This window comes from Gadus macrocephalus, chromosome 5, assembly GCF_031168955.1.
Source record: "Gadus macrocephalus chromosome 5, ASM3116895v1".
Classification (NCBI taxonomy): domain Eukaryota; kingdom Metazoa; phylum Chordata; class Actinopteri; order Gadiformes; family Gadidae; genus Gadus; species Gadus macrocephalus.
In genome coordinates, this window is record NC_082386.1 from 1,541,983 (window position 1) to 1,567,944 (window position 25,962).

Consider the following 25,962-nt stretch of genomic DNA (forward strand, 5'->3'; position numbering starts at 1 on the left):
TATGCCTTGCAGTTTGATGCGAATTACAATTTGGGTGGTTCCAAAAACTGTAATCCGGGTGTCCGTGGCCTACTGGTTAAGGAGTTGGACCGGTAAACGGTTGGGTGGACGGTTTGAATCCCTACTGCTGCACAAAAAATGTGGATGGAGGGAGTAGTTGTGCAGCACTCGGGTGGGCCCACTGCTCCGGGTGGGCCCACTGCTCCGGGTGGGCCTGTGTGACCCAGCTCCCAGATTGGTCAAAAGCAGAGAAAGAATCGCCCCCAAGAAGGGACAATAATGGTTAACTTAACTGAAATACAAAAAATTGAAACTGAAATAATACTGCTGAGAACAATGTAAGATGATAAGGCTTGTTTCTTGTTTCTAACTGGGAAAAGCTCTAGATCAGAGCTGGAGTTCACACAGAGTCTCACAAGCCCAAAAGAGGAGATTTGTCAGCAGTTGTTGCTTGCTCAATAGTATGGCAGTTTGGCTCTGCTCTTCTGATAATTTATGGTTCGACATAACAATTGGTTTAGTGCAAGAAAACATATTATAGGCCATGAGAAACACTGCCAAACCTGTGCTTGGTGTGTGAAACTATAATCACTCCAGACTGCAGCTGTGTTGACTCATATTTCAAGTGATGGGCCAAGGGACCTTGTTTGGATGGACTTCCTGTATGTGGAGCCTGATTCTAAGAACCTTAGCAATGTACTTCTCGTGCAAATCATCACGAAGAGAAAGAGAAAACTTCTGACCTCTGGACAGCAGCTGGCGGTTCTCCAGTTGATCTCATTCTTGAGCTACATCTATCACTCTTTCCGTTTGGTTGGGATTCGTGAGTAGGAAACATTCCTTATTTTCTTGTCGTCTGCAATTGAAACGAGCTCCAAGAAAGCACACCTAAAAGAGAAAGGCCTGACTTGTTACTGATTGAAGTCCTGGGTTATTTTGTTTTTGGTATTTATTCTTCATTTTGTATGAGTGGTTGATTTAAATTATGTTAAGTGAGGAACTTACTTATTTACTTACTCACTTGCTCACTCATTTCATTCAAATAAATGTCAACCTCAGAATTTATTGATCAGCAAGTATTTTCTCTTTTGTTGAATATTTGATGTGCTTTTCTGCATTCAACCCTTGATACATTTGAGGAAAAATGGATTATAGATTGTAGTGCATAGAAGTTTATGCTCTTTGAAAACAGGATATCTACATTTTAAGCCTTTTTTTTTTTGTAGTTTTCATCAAGTCGCCTCCCATGCAGACATTGTTAAGTTCCTTCTTTGTTTATAAAGGAATTTGGTGGGAGGGCCACATATCTATAATTTATCATTTACTCTTGATTACTTATTAAATGTATCTTTATGAATAGCCCTGTTATAGAGCTATATTCTTTTTATGTGTCCCACTTCATAAGTTACCAATTTTTGCACTGTTCTTGACACAACAATTATTAAATGAGCTGGAATCTTTTATGTTCAGATGAAGTTTCTAGGTGACCTTATCTCTTTAAAAATCAAGGCCGACAATAAAGATAAAACAGGGCAATAGCCCAAAACAGCCTTGTGCAGTTGGCATATTTGATCTTTTGTGTCCCTGAGTGTGTGTGTGTGTGTGTGTGTGTGTGTGTGTGTGTGTGTGAGTGAGATAGAGAGAGATGCATATTGCATGTTAATTGTTTTGTTTTAAGTGTGTGTGTGTGTGTGTGTGTGTGTGTGTGTGTGGGTGGGTGTGTGTGTGTGTGTGTGTGTGTGTGTGTGTGTCTTAGAGGGGCTGTACTACATGAGATATCATTGAACTTTGCACACCTGTTAAAAGAACTTTAAGTCCCTCTATTCTACATTTTCAACCCAGACTGAATGATGGAGCGCATGGACCAGGATGAGCCGGTCAAGCCCCACTGTATTCGTGGTAAGCATGTAGCCTTCATCTGCCTAGCTGTCGTGGCTTCTGCCGTGGCTGTGGGTCTCGGTGTGGGTCTCAGCCGCCCCCCGTGCTCTGTAGTCGACCCCAGCGCAGAGCCTCCAGAGCCCACCGCCGGGCCTGTACCGCCACCCGTCCAAAGGGGACCATGCACGCCCTCGAATGACTCCACCGGGGGCTGGGGGGATTTCCGTCTCCCTGATTACGTGAAGCCTGTGCATTACGACCTCCATCTGCTGCCCGACCTGATCACGGACGTCTACCAGGGGAGCGTGGCAATCCATCTGGAGGTGAGCCGGCCCACCCGCCACCTGTGGCTCCACATCCGGGAGACATTTGTCACAGCAGTCCCAAGGCTGCAGCTGGTGACCCAGGGAGGTCAGAAGGAAGTGGGGGTGAAGGCGTGCTTTGAATACAAGCCCCAGGAGTATGTGGTGGTGGAGGCCACAGAGGAGCTGCCCGCCACTGGTCCAGGGGAGATGTACATCCTTAGCCTGGACTTTCGTGGATGGCTCAATGGGTCGGTGGTTGGGTTCTACAGGGTCATCTATACAGAAGATGGGATTGTCAAGTAAGTTCATTGATATACATTTGACAACTCAGCACAATAGGCTAAAACTAAGTCATCAAAGTAGTATCAGATATGCTACAAAAATATATAAATATGGTTATCTTACATACCTGGTAATGAAGCAGGTACACCACACGCGGTGAACTGAAATCAATTCTACTAAAGTGCTAATCATATGTTGAGTGTGAATCGTGTGACTATCCAGAATGGCATGATCCCTATTTTATTGCCTTACCAGTAAGACCTTTTTATTTTTTATTTTGTGTATTAGAAAGATTGCAGCGACCGATCACGAGCCTACGGATGCCCGCAAGTCGTTCCCTTGCTTCGATGAACCCAACAAAAAGTCGACATATCAAATCTCCATCACACACGACCATACTTATAAAGCTCTCTCCAACATGCCACAAAAGGTACAACTGTGAGGTTAAACCTTTAATAAGAGATCCTTTATCCTCAAATTCTGCTATTTACTCACCCTGACCAGTATGTTTCAGTGACCGTTGTGTGCTTTATAGGCCAGGATGTTTGATTTCTTGATACCAACATTTTATATATTTCTTGTTTCTGTTTCATTTAACAGCCTATAGTCCTAGACGGCCAACATACCGGGTAATGCAGGAGAAGACAATCTACTCCTGCATTACACGGTTGTTTAGAGAAAAAAACTGCATGTTTCAACAAAAAAACTTCTATCTGGTACCTAATAACCTCAATAGAGGTATGGTTGTGTAGCATTAAAAGACGGAATAGGTTATTCTGTCTTTTAATGCTACACAGATATCAGTCAATCTGCTGCTCATTTTACATAGAAGGAAGACTCACAAACACCCAGTTTTACCATTTGTGGAAAAATGTCTGGTTTGCCTCTTTTTATTAAGCTCATTGGATTATGAAATTGCCAGTTACCCTTTGTCCTTGATATTACAGGGGACGAGAGAAGCACTGCCCAACAACAAAATGAAAACCACATTTGAGAAGTCGGTACCAATGAGCACTTATCTAGTTTGTTTTGCTGTGCACCAATTTCACCATGTGGAGAGAATTTCTGCAAAAGGCGTTCCAGTGAGTTTGTCTTTGTTTTTTCATACACCCTGCAATGCTAAATGTGAAACAGATCAGAAATGTTTCAGAGAACAGATAATAAAAGGTTTACACCATGTAGGGTGAGAAAATGCTTTTGAGCTTCTACAGCCAACTCTAACAGAAGCTCCCCCCAATGCATGTCGATGTTAACTGAGAAGGGCTGGTAGGGTTCTGTACCAAGGCATCTGTGGAGCAGTTGTAACTGAGGCCATGTTACAATGGCTGATTTGATGATTTCACCAAGAGGAAGCATGTGTTTGGTTATAAGGAGAGCTCCAAGCACAGAACCTTGGAGCATGCCTTGTTTGACTGGGGCAGGGAGGACAGTAACCTGTTTGGGGAAACCTGGCTGAAGCCAGGAGAGAGCGTTACCCGTGGTCTCTATGAGGGGTGGTCGAGGGGGTAGGAGACCCATCTAGTGATGTTGGCTGGGTCCAGGGCCCAGGACAAAAAACCGAATTGAGGCAGTTGAGCAATAACTAAAGTCTGAGGGGGGAGGGGGCACCTGGTTCTGAAAGGTCTGTAGGAACCTGGCGCAAACCTCAGAGCACGTTAAGGGGAGGCATTACGGGTCTGGAGGAGACCTGAGGGAGGCATTAAGGGCTGGGGTAGACCTGAGGGAGGCCTTAAGGGCTGGAGGAGACATGAGGGAGGCCTTAAGGGTCTGGAGGAGACATGAGGGAGGCCTTAAGGGCTGGAGGAGACCTGAGGGAGGCCTTAAGGGCTGGGGGAGACCTGAGGGAGGCCTTAAGGGCTGGAGGAGACCTGAGAGAGGCCTTAAGGGCTGGAGGAGACATGAGGGAGGCCTTAAGGGGCCTGAGGAGACTTGAGGGTGGCCTTAAGGGCTGGAGGAGACATGAGGGAGGCCCTAAGGGCTGGGGGAGACCTGAGGGAGGCCTTAAGGGCTGGAGGAGAGCTGAGGGAGGCCTTAAGGGGCCTGAGGAGACCTGAGGGAGGCCTTAAGGGCTGGAGGAGACCTGAGGGAGGCCTTAAGGGCTGGAGGAGAGCTGAGGGAGGCCTTAAGGTAGTAACCGGATCATGTCCCCATGGCTGATGGTCTGGGAGTCTGTCATACTCCTGGAGGTGATGATGCCATGTTTATTTTGAAATTAGTTTAGTCCTTTTGTAATTAGTGACAATAATCGCACAAGGCCAATGCACATGCGGAGATACGCAGTAACACACACACACTCACACATACGCATTCACACATTTCTGTCCTGTTTAATTTTTTGTTCACAGCTAAGGATTTATGCCCAGCCGAGCCAGATCAGAACAGCAGATTACGCAGCCAACACCACCAAAATAATCTTCGACTATTTTGAGGAATATTTCAACATGACGTACTCCATAGGAAAACTAGGTAATTTAAAACAATTGTATTACCATACCAGCTATTGGCATAAGTATGCACTCCTCCCTCATGTGTAGATTATGTTTTTTTATTAATAATTAAATTATAAATGTGAAAATAATATATTGAATAAAAAATGAGTACAATTAATGGATGCCATATTAAAAAACAATGAATGCATTTCATTGTATGCATTGTATTCCTTGTGTAACTTTAGACCACAACACAAATAGATCCTAATGGTTAAAAAATATAGCAAGCTACCCTCTATTGGTTTGGCAACTATAGACAGAACACTAAATACTACGTTTAGATATTTGTAGTTGGACAATTCCAATTCATGCCAACCAATAGCGTTGGGTTAATAGTTCCTATTATGAGGGAATCAATCATAATACATTATTAATACCAGACAGAAAATCCTAGAAAACCTACGTAGCCTACTCATGATGATAATCTCAGGACCGTCACTGCTCAATGTTTGTCATGATCGTAGTTAAAGCCATTAACACCTCACCTTAACACCTGATAGAAATCCCTAATCACTCCCTTCTTTCATCTACACTTTGTTATCATTATTCAGATAAGATCGCCATCCCTGACTTTGGGACGGGTGCCATGGAAAACTGGGGCTTGATCACTTACCGAGAGAACAACCTGCTGTACGACGAGGAGGAGTCTTCCTCCTACAACAAGCAGAGGGTGGCGAGCGTCATCGCCCACGAGCTGGTCCATCAGGTGACATAATGTCAAGGAGAAGAGGAGTAGAGTTTGCCCATCAGTGTCCAATGCTTTAGCATTGGACACTGACGGGCAACCTCTAGGGGAATTATTATATAAAATAATAAGGGTAATGAGGAGGCTGTGTGTTCGGTGGTTGTAAGATGACGTTTGAGATGCGATGGTTTCATGGATTCATTTCTAAGAACATCCCCACATACCACCACTTACCACCTTTGCTCTGTTCACTGTCACTGTTTTTTACAGTTTTGCTTGAAGTATTCTGCCTCTGTCTGCACTTCATTTCCAAATAGATCCCGCTTGGAGCCACGATCAAAGTGTATTTTAACCATTAATAATTTTAGCATTTACAGTATATATCTTGCCCTCTGTTTAGCTTGTAATCGTGGATGTCTACAAAACAGGCTGATATTGAAAAAAAAATACTACAGGAAGGAAAAAACTTAACAAATAAATAATAAATATAACCGCAAGCTGTGATTAACAGGGTCCGAGCAAAATTAAAAGTGAAGAACAAACTAATGGAAGAACATATAATTGTCATATTTAAGGAAAGACGTTCGACTTATAAACCTGAACTGAAGCCTCATTCACATGGTCACAATGTCTATTGATAAGCACACAACATCCAGAAAACTCAAAGCACACATTTCTCAAGTGAATTAAGGGCTTTCTTCAAAGCATATGAAAAATCTTTGAAATTCTGGGGAAATAAACATTTGTAGTCAAGAACACTAACAGAAGAAATATAAATATGACAGAGTTAATTATGAAGGAAAAATAGTTAATGAAGAAGCTCCCCTTAACGCCATACTGTGTCTTGGCAGTCCGACTCTTGGAAACGAATGAGCCGGAATGTTGATTGCCTGATGAATTTCAGGTGCTGTTCAATGTTGTGTTTCTTAAATGAGTGGCAATGACAGAATGTCATGTTCAGCTTGTTCATAATGCTCTAATCAGGCTTCAAACTCTCAACCTATGGATCACCAGTACAAGGCATTATCCCGTTGAGCCACTGACATTCCTGAACTGCATCAAGCCTCATTCAAAACGTGAAAATGTCGATTGATAAGCACACAACATAAAGACAACTCCAAGCAAATATTTCACACGAGAATTAAGGGCTTTCTTAAAAGAGTGCAGATCTGAAAATGTGCACTGTTAAAGGTATCCACCTAAAAATAGCCGAATAGTAGTCATACAATAACAAAATGGTCATATAGAGAAAATGGGTTGAGACTGTGGACGTTTGGCCTTTCTATGAAATTGTAGGAAATGTAAAAATGTTTAGAGCAGAAGACCAGGGTTTTATAGATGCATCTGATTCTAGAGATTTATATTCTGAAAGAATTTTGAGTCCAGGTCAATCTGGTTAGGAGAAATAAGCCTAATTCATGATCTTTACAATAGCGCCGCCTTTGGGTGTAGTACCACAAATTTGGGTTTATAGGTAGTGGGGGTTATTGGTAACCATACCTGAAGATTTCAAGAGTTTTCGACTTACGGTATAGGCTAAAGTATTATTAGATATTATTAGTTATTATTATTAATAATAATAATAATGTAATTCCTCTGCCTACCACTAAATAGTGCCGTTTGAGAACCACTGTTCGAGGGGAAAGGGCCATAACCACTAGGGGAAAGGGCCAAAACCTCTAGGGGAAAGGGCCATAACAAGCACCAATGTTTAACCAGAGACTGGATTAACGCTGACCTTTAAGTTGGGTAGTTGTCCCTAACAACCTCCTGCTACTGGTTTAGGAGGCCTTGAGTTGTGTTGGGCCTCGTAAACCTGAGAAATTAAATAATACCTTATGTGTCGTGGAATTGTTAGCAGTCTTTATTGATACAATTAATTAAGATATCTGCACTCACTAATTTAGATTAGATCAAAGAACTTGATTTTAATTACATTGAGCGGGAACAGCAAACATTGATAGCAACTTCTTTGGTTCCATTTTTTATCAAATCAATAAGGAAATAAATCTGCACATGACACACAAGGTAAACGTTGTTATGACTTCGGAAAAAGAGCTCAAGGCTGATACTGTAGAGCAGGGGTGTCAAACGTATGGCCCGCGGCCGGATCAGGCCCGCGAACGGGTTTAATCCGGCCCGCGAGATGATTTTGTGAAGTACAGTATTGTAAAAAAAAAAATAAAATAAAATAAATAAAAATCCTTCCTAGCATTACATGGTTTGCATTGACTGGCACTGATTAATTTGTTGTACATTGAACTACTGGACAATTGTGTGTAACTGGAAGTCGCTTTGGAATGTAACGTAAAATGATCTGCTATTTTTCAATGAAAGAAACTGCTGTTCTTAATGTGTCCACTAGAAGTCGCAATAGCAATTATGATAAGCAAGCAAACTTTATACCGGGGCTGAGCAGGGAGCAAGTATAAACAGGTAGTGCAGCTAGCCCGGAGCTACCTTGTCGTTCTGCCTTATACTTCCAACATTATGCGCTTTGGCACTCTCATTGCCCCAAAATGTCTCTGTCAAAAAGACGAAAAGTGGACACAGAGTGCAGAGTTTTCCAAGAAAAATGGTCATCGTCCTTTTTATTCACGGAAGTAAATGGGAAACCTGTGTTTGGTGTGCTCACAGCATGTTTAATTTTACATAATTATGCCATATTCTTACCGGTCCGGCCCACTTGGGAATAGATTATCCTCCATGTGGCCCCTGAGCTAAAATGAGTTTGACACCCCTGCTGTAGAGGGTACTGTAAAGATTGGTTTCTATGATAGTAAACATTGCAACCTACATATCTTTCTTACTATCTATCTACATCTATATCTGTCTGTCTGTCATGCTTTATGTGGGTTCCATAGTGGTTTGGAAACATCGTGACCATGGATTGGTGGGATGACCTGTGGCTGAACGAGGGCTTTGCTAGTTTCTTTGAGTACATCGGCGTAGAGAAGGCTGAACCTACCTGGGGAATGGTGAGCTTTCCTGCCCTGGTTATTGTTGCATTATTATGTAAACTCATCTGCTCAGGTCATTGGAAACATAATATCCTGAGAATATGGTGTGATGTGTATGATTTGATGTATTAATATGTATTACACATGAAAGATATACAGTTTTTCAACACCATTAAATGTTGTTTACATTTCCAACAGCGCGATATCATGCTCATTAGCGACGTGCTGCCGGTCATGGTAGACGACGCCCTATTGTCCTCTCACCCGATCATTGTCGACGTATCCACACCTGCAGAGATCACCTCCGTGTTCGATGGCATATCATACAGCAAGGTGAAACATGAATGCCCTTAATCTCATTGGATGTGAACTAATTTCAATTACACATTTAGTGTAATTCAAACTGCAATTTAGGAGAATTATTTTCTAATTGAAATGTTCATGTGGATTTTCTGGTCTTATAAGTTTGTGTCATAAATTTTGAATGTCTTCATTTAATATCTGATACTTTAATTAGGCTGACCAAACGTCCTCTTTTCCCCGGACATGTCCACTTTTTACGTCCCGTCCGGGGCGTCCGTTTTTTTTTTATTAATTGATGATAATGTCCGGTTTTCGGACATTATCTCGTCGCATATTTGTTTTTGCCTCGTCGCATATTTGTGTTTCTGGGTCTTTCACATAACCTACTAGTTATTACCATTGAATATGTCTATTGTTATTACGGCCTTCCAAGTTCTGGAAATGGTATCTCCCTTACGTTCCACCTTCTTGCGCGAGCTGACTGTAGAGAGAGTCTGTCATTGGGCGACCGATCTCAGGGTTGCCAGAGCCACGATAATTATCCTCCAAATACAACCATTTTGAGCCTTTGGTACGTTACTTTGCCATTTCCAATCTGGCAACATTGAGCACCTTGCCGCTTCCACTCTGTTTACAACAGCACATTACGTCTGCAGCCATGCCTAAACGTAAATGTAAAAATACCCATGTTTTCGCCTCGGCCGTGATGTTTCGGCCGAGGCGCCCCAATGGTTTAATCGCAGTGGCAGGGAGTCCAGCCAGGAGCGATTTGCAGTAGTCGAGGCGGGTGATGACCAGTTATTGGACTTGAAGCTGAGCTGCTTCCCTTGTGAGGAAAGGCTGGATCCTGCGGATGTTGTTAAGCGCCAATCTGCAGGATCGGATGACGATGATGTTTGCGGTGCAGCATAACTGATTGTCCAGTACCACACCAAGGTTTCTGGCAGTTGGAGAAGGAGATACAGTGATGTTCTCAACAGTAACCATTAAGTCCATGTGTGGGCAATCTTTCCCTGGCATTAGGAGGAGCTCAATCTTGTTGAGGTTAGGCCTCAGGTGATGGGCAGTTGTCCAAGTGCTGACGTCTGCCAGACCTTCAGATATGAGTGTTGGTATATGGGCTTTGTCTGATGAGGGGAAAGAGAGAAATAGCTGGGTGGCGTCAGCATAGCAGTGATAGGAAAAGCCGTGTAATGTAATCACAGAGCCCAAGGATCTGGTATAGAGGGAGAACAGAAGGGGCCCCAGTACCGAGCCTTGAGGGACACCAGTTTCAAGGAGCCATTCCATGTTACCTGATAAGGAGGATCTCGTGGTTCACCGTGTCAAATGCTGCGGACAGGTCGAGGAGAATGAGAACCGATGAGAGGGACGAGGCCCTGGCAGCATGGAGGGGCTCAGTCACCGCAAGGAGAGCCGTCTCAGTGGAGGGTGCCTTCTTGAAGCCTGACTGGTGAGGGTCAAGCAGGTTGTTAGATGAGTGATAGGAGGACAGTTGGTTAGCGATGGCACGTTCCAGTGTTTTAGAGAGGAATGAAAGAAGAGATACCGGTCTGTAGTTCTGGAAGTCGGTGGTATCAAGGGTCGGTTTTTTGAGGAGAGGCTTTATTCTGGCTGTCTTGAAAGACGCTGGAAAAATGCATGAAGTGAGGGAGGAGTTAAAAAGTGCGGTGAGAAATGGCAGAATGTCACTTGAGAAAGCCTGGAGGAGAGAGGAAGGGATAGTGTCAAGGGAGCAGGTGGTGGCATGGTTAGATGTTATTATTCTGTTGACCTCGTCGGAGGTGAGAGTCTGCTACTCGTAAAAAGAAAGCACCTCAATGATTTTGAAACATTTAAAACTGGTGGCGATGGAATATCAACTATAAATTAAAATGTAATGGGGCCAGATGTTGTGAAGACCACAGTGATATTGAGGGTTGTTCTTGATGTTAGGGGGCTTCTGTTCAGAGGATGTGATGTTGAGTTGTTCTTGGTGTCAGGGGGCTTCTGTTCTGAGGATGTGATGTTGAGTTGTTCTTGGTTGCAGGGGGCGTCTATCCTGCGGATGCTGGAGGACTGGATGGGAAAAGACAACTTCAGAGATGGCTGTCGGGTACGTGAAATACATACACTTGATATTTAGCTGTCGGAAGTGCCCCCAAATCGAATTGAAGTTGTTTAGTATATTAGCTATTCTATAACAATATTTAAATTACCATAACTCTCAAATATTTTCAACTTATTCCAATACTAGTTGCTATTTTCTTTTGCTGTGTTCTTCTCTCACATAAAAATTAGTTATTGCGTTAGTTGTGTTCATTTTATTTTTCTCCCAATAGAAATACTTGAAGGATAACCAGTTTAAGAATGCCAAGACTGAGGACTTCTGGGCATCGCTTGCTAGTGTATGGTTGTATTTGGTCATCTTTTAGATTACACGTTAGCGTGATTCATTATAATATACCGGGAGAAGATATCGCCGGACTGGGCCACTGTTTTAGAGAACATATTCAAACTGGTATTGGTTGGATCCTCCCACAGGTGAATGGGCTGCCCGTTGCAGAGGTGATGGACACATGGACCAAGCAGATGGGCTATCCCGTTTTAGACCTTTTCATTTCAGGCCACGTCGCCACTTTGACTCAGAAGCGCTTTCTCCTGGATCCCAAAGCCGACCCGAGCCAGCCTCCATCACCTCTTGGGTCTGATATACTGAACGGATTCAGAAACCTCTTCCTTCTGAACTCCATAATTGTTACGGATGTTTCCATTCAAACCGTTGTAACGCTAGCTTTATCTTATTTATAAAGACAAAAAAGACTGCTCTAATTGTTTCCTTAACAGAGACTTTCTAACCCTAACTTATTAAAGTTAGTTATTTGAAAGTTAATCAACTCATCCGGCTATGAAAATCTATCTAAAATGTCTGTAGTACCGGCTGCGGCCAGAAAATATTTTCCAGAAAACATCTGACAGACAAAACATTAATGTGTTGATCCATGATCTGCAGTTGACAAGTATATCTTGTGTTTTTTGTTTGCATTGCAGCTACAAGTGGACATTTCCAGTTAAAGCAAAGGTTTTGAGTAGTGATGTCAACATAACTTCGATGTTCAACAAAACTAGCTCAAGTACTATTGCCTTTTGAATTAGAGAAAATGGTGGAAATTATTGTAGATCATTTAAATATAAAGCAATTGATGTGGTTGGTTTGACCTGCAGTCTGAAATGATGATTCTGATGTTTCAGGTCTTGTTATTAGCAACTCTTCGTCAGGGGAACTTATTAAAGTGAACAACAATTACGTTGGATTCTACAGAGTCAACCATGACAAAGACATGTGGATGGAAATAAGTCTACAATTTCAAACCAACCACTTGGTAATCCATCCTAAATCTGCATATTCACTTCTAGTGAATCATAAGTGCACAACAGCATAATTGAATAGGGGACAACAATTTACGGCTGGAAAGATTTAGATGTTGTGTATGGTTGTGTGGAATGCAACTGGTTGTGGGAAAGGTTACTTGCAATTTATGACAGATAATGGATGCCCACATGTCCTAAAAGCTGATTTTAGGATTCAATGCTACTTTAATTCGCCTGACCGTGAATTGAGAAACAAAAACCTTTTATCATCTTGCTTCAACAGTTGTTTGATGCAGCGGATCGTACCGGTTATGTTGATGATGTTTTTGCACTGGCCAGGTAGATAATACATTGATTCTAAACGTATCATATTGAGCATGTTCCTCCCGCTGTATGTTGTGCCCTTACTTTTCCTTCTCTCTTTATCAGGGCTGGCCTTGTAGATTATGGAACTGCTTTTAATTTGACCAAGTACTTGGTCAGTGAGGAGGACTATATAGTGTGGGATCGCCTGGCATCCTCCATCGCCTACGTCCGGGACATGTTGTCAGACACAACACTGTACCCTACATTTCAGGTGAAGCCACCTGCTTTTTACCCCCCCTAGTTGTCAAACCATTATTCCACTTATAACATTTACATTTGATCCTTTTTCTATTTTACGTATGTAACCTATTAACTTTTATGATTCAGAAATTATTTCGCGACCTTGTTTTTCCAATATCAACCCAACTTGGTTGGAAAGATGATGGAACACAGACACAGACAGAAAGGTAGGGCCTGAAAGAAAAATAACTGTTGTTAAATCAAGTCTGTTATACTACCCATTGCTTTCTTCAGTTCTGATTTGGTTTTCTCATTATTTTTAACTAAATTAGCAAATATATTACAATGAACCTAGTTGATTCATTTGTTTGCTTATTTAATGCATTCACTTAAATTATTATTATTTTTAATCTAAACTATACACTTGATTTGTTGACAAGTAAATCATGCATTTGTAGATTTAAATTCACTGCTATTTATTACATTTATACTGTAATTCATTCGGGCAAATTCTCTCAGGTTACTGCGAGAGACCGTTTTGGGCATTGCTTGCCAGATGGAGGATCCTATTGCAACAGCTCAGGCATCAGAGTTCTTTGATCAGTGGATTGTTGGTAACATCAGGTATCTGCCCACAATACAGTTGTTGTGTCTTATCAGGGTCATGCCACCACACATTCACTTAAAAGACATCACTGATTAATGTGTGCTCCAAATAGACTAATCCCATGTTCTCCCTCTTTAGTCGTGTATCGGTGAACCTGAGGCTGCTTGTCTACCGCTATGGGATGAGGAACTCTGGCACGGAGGACAAATGGAACGTTATGTTCCAGAAATACAAAGATTCTACATTGGCCCAAGAGAAGGACAAGCTGTTGTATGGGCTGGCATCTGTGAAGGATGTGAATCTTCTCTACAAGTAATTTAAAGCCTCCCCCTCTTATGTGCACAAATATTAATTGTGCATTGTTATTATTATTATTATTATTATTATGTATTTATTAACTTATTTTACTTTACTAAAGAACAGACAATGACACAGCTCAAGTATAAAAGATGGACACTCGTATGTGGATATTTAGTGATAGAACATGAAGAATCCAACCTGATGAAGCAGTGAAACAACCAAATAGACTAGACAATTGACGAATCTCCTGAAAAAAAAAAGACTAATGTGTACATTCAAGGCAAACGACATGCACACATGTACACACACACCAAACCACCATGTTCACGTACTATTACCAGAACCCTCAGGCTCTTTCCACACAATACGGGTGAATAAATTGGAGCAATTTTTTGGGTCATTAAAGGATTACTTTGGTATCAACATTAAATAGATGAATGTGTTTCACTGAAGGATAAAGAATAAAGAATCTACAGAATTAAAATATAAATAAATTAACACACATTATCTCTCTATCTGTATATATTTCTTGGAAACACTTTGTGTGTTATGTCTCCCAGGCTGCTAGAGGCCACTAAGGATGAGAGTGTGATGAGGAGCCAGGATCTGTTCACTGTGGTGCGGTATGTGTCCTTGAATCCACTGGGCAGCAGCATGGCCTGGGACTGGGCCACCCTCAACTGGGACTACCTAGTGAACAGGTCAGTGCAATCCAAGTGCCAAAGTGGAACGGAGAAGCAGGGATTTTCACTCAAATTTGTCAAATTGACTGTACCAGCAATACTATATAATAATAATTATGATTATAACAATAACAACAGTAGTAATACGTTTCAATAAAAAATTTAATCATCTAAACTAATTTCTGCGCAACAACAATTTAGTAACATTATTGTATTAGACAAGCTATTTTTCGGTTGGGGGATGGATGTACATTTGCATGTACAAAATGCATGTACATTTTTATATAATCAAATCTGTACATTATCAACAGATACACCATTAACGACAGAAACCTGGGCCGCCTGTTGAGCCGAATCACGACTACTTACAACACAGAAGTTCAGCTCTGGAAGGTGAGAACATACACTTCGAAACTTGACACCAGTATGGGAAGGAAATACTTAATACAGCCATATTTGTATTTTAGATGGAGCACTTTTTCAAACTCAGACCCAATGCTGGTGCTGGGGAAATGCCCAGAAAGCAAGCCCTGGAGACGGTCAGGAACAACATCGAGTGGATCAGGACAAACAAGGAAGCCATTCGCTTATGGTTGGAAACCAATGTTGCATAAGATTTCTGTTGGCCACGTACATTATCTCAATACACAACCATTCAATTCCAGTGTATGTGTCTCATTTCAAACATTCCCATTACACAACTTTATATATGTTGGTTGTGGCTGTCGTAGCTGATATCAAATTTAAGTCACTAAAAGGACTTAAATCTGGGGCTCTGTTAGCAATACGTTGTTCTTTATACTTTTCATATTTATAATCAATTTATGCAAATCTGTATGTTTCAACCCTTAAGTGATCAATTGATTTATAAAGTCGTTTTTAAATAACATTCCGTAAACCACCATTGTTTACGTATACCATCTTTATAATGTTTTCCTGTATGCATACTACAAAACTATATTCTGATGGGAATTGCCATTAACAGTCAGTCCATTTTTAATTTAATGTTTTATACAATACAAAATAATTTCAGAACAAACAAAAGATTGAATTCTCTCAGATAAATAAACTGCCATCATTACGTTTTTCGTATTCATGGCATATTTTTTCTAATCAGCAGAGTATGTGTATGATTAAAGAATGTTCAAAACATCAAAGGATATCCAACAGACGATACTAAGACACCCAACTAAGCGATGTCGTTTTACATCAACTATTGGGTCAATGGTATTTGTGAGGCGGTCATTGGAACTTCGATGTTGATGGTCATTCGCTGCCTGGTTTGACATCGAAGCATTCCTATGATTGCTCTTCTGAACCTAAAGGAAGAGTCCAAGAGTACATTAGCGCACAACTGAATCATGTACACACTACGGTTAGTCCCTTTAGTCTAGCTAAAGATTAGGCCAGACCAAAGACCAGGAACAGTCAAGTTTGAGGAAAGACCAAATGGGCGTCTGAGTCTCACTTCAAATCTCCAAAAAAGATCCATTGTCAAATCCACCTTTGCAGGTAGTTTGCGCTACTTGAATCTCCTGCTGAAGCGTTGTCTTGTACTAAGCTTATATGTCAGTCGGCAAACTCTACATAGCAAAGAGATGAGGAGGAGGGTGTTGGAAAAAACAGGTGGGCTATTAAATCTAGATTAAAAAGTTGTATAATCGAGATATTACTCTTGTGTACACAGGGGTATAGAGTCTCGACTGGAGCCCTACAAACCAAGCACAGATTAACATTGTGGTCAGAAACAGGGTTAGTTCAGGACTTTGGCTTTGTGATCCCGGGGATTGATAAGAGCAGTGGCACAACTTGGTTGTAGATTGGTTCGGTGATCCCCACGTACCCGTTAGCATTGTGGTAGAAAATAACCGAGTTCTATCACTTCAACTAAACTAAGAGAGCTTGAGGAATCGAGGGGTCCGGAGCAAGAATGACAGAAGACTTTATTGCTACCCGCGAACAGGCGACAACAAAGCAGAGTGGCTTGCAAAACACACTGACAGATGTTTCTCGTGGTTTGCAAAACACACTGCAGAATGATTCTCGTCCTGCTCCTTAGATACCCAATCATAGGCGTCGATTACGGGGGGGACGGGGGGGACATGTCCCCCCCATTATTTGAAATACGAATTTTGTCCCCACCACTTTTAAAAATGTGCAAACCAATTGCGACTGAAAAAATCCCCACATACTCAACCGAAATCGTCGAGTCTAAAATCATGCAATAGGCGCGCTCGAAGACATCATTTATTAGATAGACCTACCTAATAAACCGTTGGAACACACAAGACCGGAACCCATAGCAACGCCGGTAAACAAACCCCGACTCCCGAGAAGCCCAATCCCTATGAACTCCCGGCGATACGACCATCCGGAGGCGCACAGAGCTTTTGGCGGTGATATTATATATACAATTATATTATATTATATACTATTATATATAGAGCTCCGAGAGTCGCAAACGGCAACAATCACTTTCTCCTCCATGCTGCAGTTCACCCCGGACTGCACTGCACTGAGTTTGACGGTTGAACGCTGATTGGCTGTTACGTTACACATGTCACTCAGTGGCCACGCTGTTGAACGCTGATTGGCTGTCATCACGCGAAATTCGTGTCGAAATTCGCTCGAGTTGAAATATTTCAACTCGAGCGAATTTGTCGCGCCACAAATCCTCGTGAACGCGCTCGCCTGTGCACGGCGAAAGTGTGGTGCGACAAATCAAAACAAATCAAAAAAATTTGCCCGTCTATACGTTCGTATGGGATCTTGTTGCCTCGTCGCGTTTGGTGTGAACACACTAGAGAAGTTTCAAGATAGACAGCCAAAATTGACATTTTTATTCAGAAAATAGCCGGTCCTTTTGCTTCCTGTAAAAGGCATGTTTGTGACACGATATGGATACATCATCTAGCCTGCATGTGGAGGGCCACATAAGGTAAGAAATTGGTTTACCTAAACGTTGCTGCTGGTTCTGTTTGCTCCTGATGACCTGGCCAAAGGTTATCCACGGTCCTAAGCGATTGTGATCTGATTCTGGTTGGTGCTCCAGCTAGTATGCATTGTATAGATTGCAGCTAGTAGCAGCTACACACGGTGCGATTGCTATGCCAATGTGGTTATAGTTGTTTTGTCTGATTGAGATATGTGACGACTTGGAGCCTGGTAGGCCTATCCGGACATAAATATGTTCTCGCATAACCTGTGTGATGATCCTAAACTGTAAGGGATTTTATTTGCGGGCAATTTGCTTATGTTGTTGCAACGAGTGAAGTCTACATTGGTCCTTCGCAAGTGTTTACTGGTGGTCAGGATTTGGCAGATGCAATTCTCCTCCGGGCGCTTTCTTTTTTCTTATTATTTTTTTTAATGCAGCATCACATATGCTACCAGCAGCCCTTGCTCGTCTTCAAAAGGCTGATGCTCAGTACCTCGTTTCATTTCGTACCCCCTTTACAGTCTGGCATTGTTTGTCTGGTAAACTTTTTTGATGTCAAGATAAGTGTTAAATTGCCAACACTGTTCTTTGTCCTGTGTGTATTAGTATTACTTATCCCGAGCCAATACCCTGGTGTTTCCAACGCCGTTTTGCAAAACAAGCCAAAACACAAACTGTGTATTCTTATTGTTCGAATAGGATTTTCAACACCTGACTATACACTGAGCATATTGTAATGCAGCGTTGAATGGATGAATAGCTTACATAAGGGTACCCAGCACTTTTCAAACCACACTCAAGCTTATGGTTATTGTCCCCACCACTTCTAAAAACAAACTGACGCCCTTGTACCCAATATTGTTTTCACTTTTTGCAAGTCATCCTCCAAGACTTCCATAACATGTCAGACCATACAGATAATGTTGATTTACATAACATGTTTTTCCAGGTCACGATTTACCTTTGAACTTTATTGATGGTGTACGTGTGTGTGTGTCAGCATATTTTTTAAAGTTTGACGTCCGTGCATCCTGATCCTTGGACCCTGCATGTGGCAGCGCACAAGATAGGAACAGAGTGAACCTGCTCCCTGGCGCCGTGTCAAACCTAACTTATAGGGGAGAGGTGTTCAGCTACTTTCCACCATTAATGTATCTATATGATATATAGGCCTAATAATAATCATAGCTTGCCATAAAATGTAGGGTTAATTTCTTCCATAGCATTAGCAGGCTGACGTCAATTCCATGTTGTCAACTTAATCTGCCTTCCAGATAACGCAAACAAGAGGTGGAACAAAGAGGAAGAGATGGCCCCCCAGTGGGCTGCATCCTCAGCGAGAGCCCCCAGCCTGGTGGTGTGCCATGGCATGGCCACCGGTGGGCCTGTGCTGCAGGGAGGGTTAGACAACCAATGTTGTTTGGGAGGCTCTACATCCCTGGTGAAGAAACTCTTGCTGGAGCTTGTACCACTCAAGAGAAACATTTCAATGCCATGGGCTTAATCCCGGGTACGTGCGCATGCTCACGCGCACTTAATCATGTGCACATGTTTAGACTAAATTCACCATCAAGGTATAAAAAAGTATGCAGCTTACACATGTGGCGGGAGCTTATGTCTAAGATGAAAGGATATTGCCTTTCTACGCCCATACCCTGAATACTTCCACCCAGGGAAATAGTCAACCTTTCACAATACACACACCAACCCAATGATGGTTTAGTTTCGTTCAATAAAGAAAGTAGGGTTAGGGCTGGTACGTTCAATTTGTACTAGGAAGTCAGATTTCCGACTTGTAAAGTCAGAAGGACCTTAAAACTGAGACCACAGGATCCAAGATGGCTGCTCGGCGTATCAACAGTAGTGAAAGCTATAGTAATAAACTTTTAATTAGAATGTATGTCTTATTTGTGCCTCATTAAATCCTAAAAACTGTGCTATCAAACTTCTTTCTATGCTAGAGAAGAGGTAAATGGAGGAGCAGAACATCAGAGTGCTAGTGGTAACGGTGCATGGCAGGAGGTTTTTAAACAACCTAAGGCTGAAGACATATTTGGAACTCAAATACTGACAGAGCCAGACTGATATTCCGACTAATTTAAAGATCTGGAAAATTTGGATGGTCTCACAAGGCCATAACCTTAGACAGCAGAGTAAGGCCAAAACCTTTCAATACATTTTACTATCATATTTTCCCATCTCAATGAGACAAATATATTAAACAAAAGCCTGAGCTGTAAATATATGTAAATCATTGAAGATTTTACAACCAATTGATGGGTTGATTCAAAATATTGATATATGATCAACCCATATATATATATATATATATATATATATATATATATATATATATATAAATATATATATATATATATATATATATATATATATATAATGTGGTCGATAGTGTTTATATATGGTCGATAGGGTTTACATGTGGTCGATAGGGTTTACATGTGGTCCATAGTGTTTAAATGTGGTCCATAGTGTTTAAATGTGGGCGATAGTGTTTAAATGTGGGCGTTAGGGTTTACATGTGGTCCATAGTGTTTAAATATGGTCGATAGTGTTTAAATGTGGTCGATAGTGTTTACATGTGGTCGATATTGTTTAAATGTGATCGATAGTGTTTAAATATGGTCGATAGTGTTTAAATGTTCTTTTCCCTCACTCTCCACCTCATCCCTAACTCTCCACCTCAAGCTGGTGTGTAGTGAGCGTTCTGGCACCGATTGGCTGCCGTGCATCACCCAAGTGGGTGCTACATATTGGTGGTGGTTAGTGAGGTCCCCCCTTCACTTTAGGCGTCTTTGAGTGTTATTAATTATTATTATTCTTCATGTTTAACCTCTGTTTTCCTTTTATTCCTAGTCTGTTTTACATAGTTTTGAATGATGACTATATGCTCTGTAAGGTGACCTTGGGTGTCTTGAAAGGCGCCTCTAAATTAAATGTATTATTATTATTATTATTATTATATATATATATATATATATATATACATAAGAAACAATATATATATAGGCAAATTTAGGTTCATGGATTGATTCAGCAACTGTTCACACAGCCAGACAACAGTACAACTGTAAACAACAAGCAATACTTTCTTTGTTAAAGTCCCTACACACACACACACACACACACACACATACATAGCAATCACATGTGCATTAAGAAAGAGAGAAACTCACTTTTTGTTGGCAACAACGTAAATACAGGGATTGTAAAAGGTGGATGATTTTGCAAAGAGTGGAGCAATGATGGCCATTGCGGCAGGAATGTTCTTAGGGTCTGAAAATGATGCCCACAGACAGACTATGGAGTATGGAGACCAAGCCACCAGGAACATGACAATCATCACTACTGACATCTGGGGGGCAGAAAAAAATGTAGAGCATCATTAAAACATTTGAAGAAAAAATAGATAATTCCAGCAAGCAAACCAATTGACCCTTCCTGTTAACCTCATATACTACAATCAATAATGAAATATGAATATGTTTCATCTGAAGGTGGACATCGGTACACTCAATAATCTTGATTGAAAGAATTTGTTATTTAAGCTAGCGCTTAAATTGTTCCTGTGAAAGATGGGCAACCCTTGCCTTGAACAAATGACCTCTGACTTGAGCTATTAGAGACACATATCAGTCCAAATGTACCTACAGTGGGCTTTAAATACCACATTGGCCACATTCAACTATCATGAAATGCTACTAATTCAAGTAATGGGGATATCCGTATATAACACCTCATCTATTTGGATATAGGTTCAGCTAGAGGTTTCTTCACCCTAGTAACATCCATCTGGTCCGACCAGTCCATGTTTAGGTTCTCCAGACAGTTGCTTGCTTTGAACCTCTTCATAGTGATGGACACATTGTAGTAGCAGTATAACATGACACCCAGGGGTACCACAAAGTTAACAGCTATCACTGCCATTGTGTAAGAAACAAAAGAGCTGCGAAAGAGAGGAAAATAAAGATAATGCACATTTTAATATATTTTTCTGAACCTATATATGATTGATACAAAAATTATTAAATATATAGAACAGGGCCACACAGAATTGTCTATATTAACAGCTATATAGGACTAGGGAACTTACGCATCGTTCTGCCTCCAGTTGATGGTGCAAGTGGCTCCGGTGGGGTCAGGGGCATAGCCCGACCAGCCAACGATGGGCATGGACGACCAGAACACAGCATTGAGCCAGGCTGCTAGAATCAACAGTGTGTATGAACGAACAGTCATTTTCTGGCCTTTGCGGGGGAAAAGAAACAAATATAGGGGTTTGGTTTCATTGATTGACAGCACTATCACATGGAGAGGGTGGATACAGAATGATTGTGTGGATGTGCTACCTATGTCTGGTCTACATATGCTGAGATATCGGTCAATGGCGACCACAGTCAGCAGGCCGATACTGGCCATGCCAAAGAAGATGTTGAGTGCTGCATAGATCTGAAATGATGAATAACACAGGGTGAAGTTATCGAAACACACTGAACTTGGAGAGTGCAAGTACTTTTTGTCACTAGACAATTCAGAAATGACATGGTCTGCTTTCAACTCAATGATTCTTAACAAAAGTAGGTGATGTGGTATTATTTCAATGAATAAAGGAAATTATAAATATAAATCAACCAACTTGACATCCAGTGTATCCAAATTTCCAGCTGCCATGGAGATCGGAGGCAGCAGATAACGGATAACCGATGGCAGCCACACCGATGTCAGTAAATGCCAGGTTTATGATGATGGCATTGGTGGCTGTACGGAGCTCCTTACATTTCACAAACATTAGCAGCACCACAATGTTGCTGGCCAAACTGACAATGCCTGATGGCGACAAAGTACACACATTATAGGTTCTCTTTCTAACAATCATTTCTATATTGTCTAGCTGACCAGCTGTTCCGTGATACCTTGGCCTGGCAAAGTCGTTACATAAGGCTAAAAGAGGCTTTCTAAGCACTCAGGCTTTCTTAGCTGGACTTGGAATAGCCTTTTGAAAGAATATACAACAATAAACTGCCAGATTCAAAATCTGGTTTCCTTGACAATAACAAGACCTCGTAACTTGAATGATAAATGACTAGAATTGAACGAATTACATGTCTACTATACATTTTCAACAGTATTCAGTGTTCAATACCCAGTTCTTAGCTCTCCATAATGTGTGCATTGTTGATTTCAGTAATTAAGCGCTCTATATTTGTGGTGCTGTAGGCAATCCCAAAACCAAATAGAGATTGCTTATTGTGATTAGGAAGTTGGGATACTATTGTCGTCACCTGCAGGAAAATATTATCAATGAATTCAAATAAAAATGTTAAGATTGCTTACCATTACATTTATTTATATTATGCCACTTAGACTAATAAAAAAAATACATATAATAAACTTACCTGCAGTGATGAGGTAGCTGGCCACAATATTATGCTCCAGCTGTGTGAAAGCACTCTTCCCCCCATAAGGTACGACTTCATCTGAAGCGTTAACCAAAGAATCTTGTCCCATTTTAATGAACTACAAAGTGAATCGCTTTTGTCGATTAAATAAAATAACAATGTTCCCAGTAATACTATACTCAGTCGAATTCACGTAGCTAGGTGTGAGTTTCAAGAATAATAATACCAAAAATAATACAAACAAAAACAATTCTGCCACTTCACCCTAAAACCTGTTGCAGAATTCCAGGGACTTGGTAGAGGAGCTTGGGAGGGGGTTTTAAATGAGGGATTAGAACCTTCACCCTTATTACCAATTCTTAGCAGCCTGTTTGTTTCTAGCCGTAGAGGATTACATCTCACGTGGGATTATGTAGTTGCCAACATGAGTCTTGGTTTCACAAAAATGCTAAGTAGTGGCCTGCATTGCCTTCTAATAAAAACAAGTTTTTCTTTGATTAATTCATTAGCTAACTCATTAATAAATCCGCCATATTTGTATTTTTGTGTGCTTGTTTTTAACCTGGCGTTTATGTTCTCTTCTTCAAGCTCCATCGTGTTCCAAGTTTCTAGAGAGGTGATGGGACAACAATAAATAGATTTTCAACTTGATGTAAATCTATTGCAGCCTGTTTTGCTTTGACCCCTCACAGCCATGACCGTATTATGGACGGGATCACAGGGAACTTGAGACCATGCTGCAATCAGACATCTTGCGTTTCCCCAAGTTTTATTTATGCTTAAAATAGTTTCCACTTTCCACCTGGACAGAATAAAGGAGGTTGTATATCATCAGCATAACATTCATAACCACCGCATTCCCACGTTGACTCGGACACATCCACCCCTTGCAGCCATGTGCAACTTAATTAGGCCTACTCCAAAATCACTGAAACACATGCACAAACTAGTTATAGCTTATAATGCCAATAAGTATATACGTTGGAAAATGAAATGAGTTAAGGCCTTCTTTACATTACCGTTTGTACGTTATTGGGATGTTGTGAACTTACGGTAGGCTAATAAGAGTCTATTGCCCTCACACACAGGCCTCTAGTGGCCTCAGCCGTTTTGTAAGTGAGCTGAATTATTTTCACATATTTTCTGCAGTACAGAAGTCATTGAAATCAATCTTAATCCCTTTTCACCACGTTATCTGTATACAGCATCAACTGTTAGGAAGAAGTGATCATTCTCTTGAATTTAAAACAGCACTTTTCGTGCCTCAAACACTAAGATTATTCATTCTAAGTGTTTCAATGAATATGAATTCATTCACTGAATGTAAAAAATTACATGACATTATATTAATTATTAAATAATATAGTGTAGTATAGTTATTCCAAAAACAGACTTATAGTTGGAGGAATGGTATCGTGGCACCAATCATGCAGACGTCCGGGGTTCGATTCCCACAATTTAATTCACGTCATAGTTAGGCGATGCTCTATTATTGCAGTTAGGCCTACAACGATCAGTGCGAGTCGTATTTAAGATTATTAGCAATAAACTCAAACTTCTCACATACTCAGAGTGTTTTCTTGGATTATCCATCACATGTAGTTTTGTGTCGAGGCAACAGGAAAACTCGAAGCTATGTCGATGTATCTGAAAATGTCAACACTTTAAAGATGAACTGAACTGAAATAATTAACATCGATAACGTGTTAGATATGACCATTATAAAAAAAAGACACTAAATTATTTATTTTTTAAATAAATATATAGCTTTTTTTTAGCAACAAAAGAAAATGTGTCTTTTAGTATTAGAGCGCCGATGACGTCACTGGCATGGTAGGACTAGGTCGTTGCTGCAGACACGCAAATGTCTTCTACACTCCACCGTGGAAAATAGTGATTTTAATATGGCTGGTAACGCGTTTGAGCCTGTGAGGTACATGCCTGTAATGCCCGACTACCACCCGGTGGAGAGGCATCAATTTCAGATTCCAGCTCTCGATGTGACTGGTGAGCGTGTGGGTGCTGCCGGAGCATGGACACTGCCATTGAATCGGTCTGCTGCCGAGAGGTCCCGGTCAACCTTGACCATCTTATGGTGGGATTAGGTTGCATAACCATTCATAGGGCATTTCGGATGATGTGTGGCGAGAGAGAGGTTTTGGAAGTGGCCGTGCTCTCTCTAAGGGTCGTCCGAGCGGAGACACTGGGGCGCCCCTTAAATAGCAACCAAGTAGCCTAAGTAACAAGGCGAAAACGATCTTTCCCCCTCCGTTTTCCTTTAATGCGTTTCAGGAATATCTCCGTATAGACGGACTCATTGGGGAAACGCAATGAGCTGTACAAACGCTGTAGTACCTACATATTCAAGGCGCTGGTTCTCCACAAAAAAAAGTGGAGCGCATCAAGCCTGCGCGCATCCAGCCTGCGGGGTGTATAAAAACATTCAAGTTGAGGAGGAGAAAGTAGTTGTTTAACCTTTTAGATTGAGTTGAAATACTTTTTAATGTAGAGTTAGTAATTAAATTGACCAAGGGGCTGTATTCAAAGCTACAAAAATAATAAAAAAAAAAACCTGTAACTTTCAACACAACTCTAACGTTGCTTCAGGCGTCCACACGAATCCTAACGCAAAACCGCATAGGTCTGGTTTTATTTGAAACCACCCTCGGACCATGGACCTATTAAAGACGGGACCTGAAAGACATGTTAGATGCACTTTGGGAGATACACCCGCGGATGAGCATAGATGAGAGGCGGATTCACGAGTGTCACGTTTATTTTAGGTGGATGTTGGAGGATTACTTTCTGGTGGATGTTGATGGATATTGCACAGATGGATATTGCACAGATAGGCCTACATCTTAAACTACTTATTCAAGTTTAACTCCCTCTGCATGCATCTGTGAGTAGAATTTGATATTTTGTGTCCCTGAGTGTGTGTGTGTGTGTGTGTGTGTGTGTGTGTGTGTGTGTGTGTGTGTGTGTGTGTGTGTGTGTGTGTGTCTTTGAGGGGCTGTACTACATGAGATATCAATGAACTTTGCACACCAGGACAAAAAACCGAATTGAGGCAGTTGAGCAATAACTAAAGTCTGAGGGGGGAGGGGGCACCTGGTTCTGAAAGGTCTGTAGGAACCTGGAGCAAACCTCAGAGCACGTTAAGGGGAGGCATTACGGGTCTGGAGGAGACCTGAGGGAGGCATTAAGGGCTGGGGTAG

At 41.3% G+C, this 25,962-nt stretch overlaps 3 protein-coding genes across 4 annotated transcripts in view; 2 read left to right on the forward strand and 1 right to left on the reverse strand.

The window, feature by feature from the left end:
• The window catches only part of LOC132457130 (uncharacterized), a 75,778-nt gene that overhangs the window by 11,131 nt on the left and 38,685 nt on the right, over positions 1–25,962 (forward strand). The window lies entirely within an intron of this gene.
• Positions 42–15,053, forward strand: enpep (glutamyl aminopeptidase). Its single transcript, XM_060051778.1, has 21 exons — positions 42–823; positions 1,843–2,482; positions 2,754–2,895; positions 3,413–3,547; positions 4,811–4,931; positions 5,506–5,660; positions 8,504–8,617; positions 8,798–8,932; positions 10,932–10,997; positions 11,224–11,289; positions 11,426–11,586; positions 11,933–12,015; positions 12,134–12,264; positions 12,537–12,592; positions 12,683–12,830; positions 12,947–13,026; positions 13,319–13,423; positions 13,545–13,718; positions 14,267–14,407; positions 14,701–14,782; positions 14,857–15,053. Exons 2-21 carry the CDS (start codon positions 1,848–1,850, stop codon positions 15,001–15,003), a joined length of 2,877 nt encoding a protein of 958 aa, XP_059907761.1. The 5' UTR covers positions 42–823; positions 1,843–1,847; the 3' UTR covers positions 15,004–15,053.
• On the reverse strand, positions 14,881–23,065 carry rrh (retinal pigment epithelium-derived rhodopsin homolog). Of its 2 annotated transcripts, none has more exons than XM_060051781.1 (7): positions 22,742–23,065; positions 21,982–22,172; positions 21,695–21,794; positions 21,439–21,550; positions 21,123–21,291; positions 20,522–20,700; positions 14,881–15,708 (listed from the first exon to the last, which is right to left on the reverse strand). In XM_060051781.1, the coding sequence occupies exons 1-7, from the start codon at positions 22,851–22,853 to the stop codon at positions 15,603–15,605; spliced, it is 969 nt and encodes a 322-aa protein (XP_059907764.1). In that variant the 5' UTR covers positions 22,854–23,065; the 3' UTR covers positions 14,881–15,602. The 2 variants fall into 2 exon arrangements, with proteins under 2 accessions (XP_059907764.1, XP_059907762.1); XM_060051779.1 differs by having other exon boundaries at positions 21,439–21,592; positions 22,742–23,062.

What these genes read in the sequence shown, in the direction of transcription:
- enpep (XM_060051778.1), top strand. Translation starts at nt 1,848, where the DNA reads ATGATGGAGCGCATGGACCAGGATGAGCCGGTCAAGCCCCACTGTATT. An exon ending in GATGTTTTTGCACTGGCCAG is followed by an intron (nt 12,593 to 12,682) that starts GTAGATAATACA and finishes TCTCTTTATCAG; the next exon opens with GGCTGGCCTTGTAGATTATG. An exon ending in TGGGACTACCTAGTGAACAG is followed by an intron (nt 14,408 to 14,700) that starts GTCAGTGCAATC and finishes CATTATCAACAG; the next exon opens with ATACACCATTAACGACAGAA.
- rrh (XM_060051779.1), bottom strand. Translation starts at nt 22,853, where the DNA reads ATGGGACAAGATTCTTTGGTTAACGCTTCAGATGAAGTCGTACCTTAT. An exon ending in ACCAGATGGATGTTACTAGG is followed by an intron (nt 20,701 to 21,122) that starts GTGAAGAAACCT and finishes TCTGCCCCCCAG; the next exon opens with ATGTCAGTAGTGATGATTGT. An exon ending in TACGTTGTTGCCAACAAAAA is followed by an intron (nt 15,709 to 20,521) that starts GTGAGTTTCTCT and finishes CTCTTCCTTTAG; the next exon opens with GTTCAGAAGAGCAATCATAG.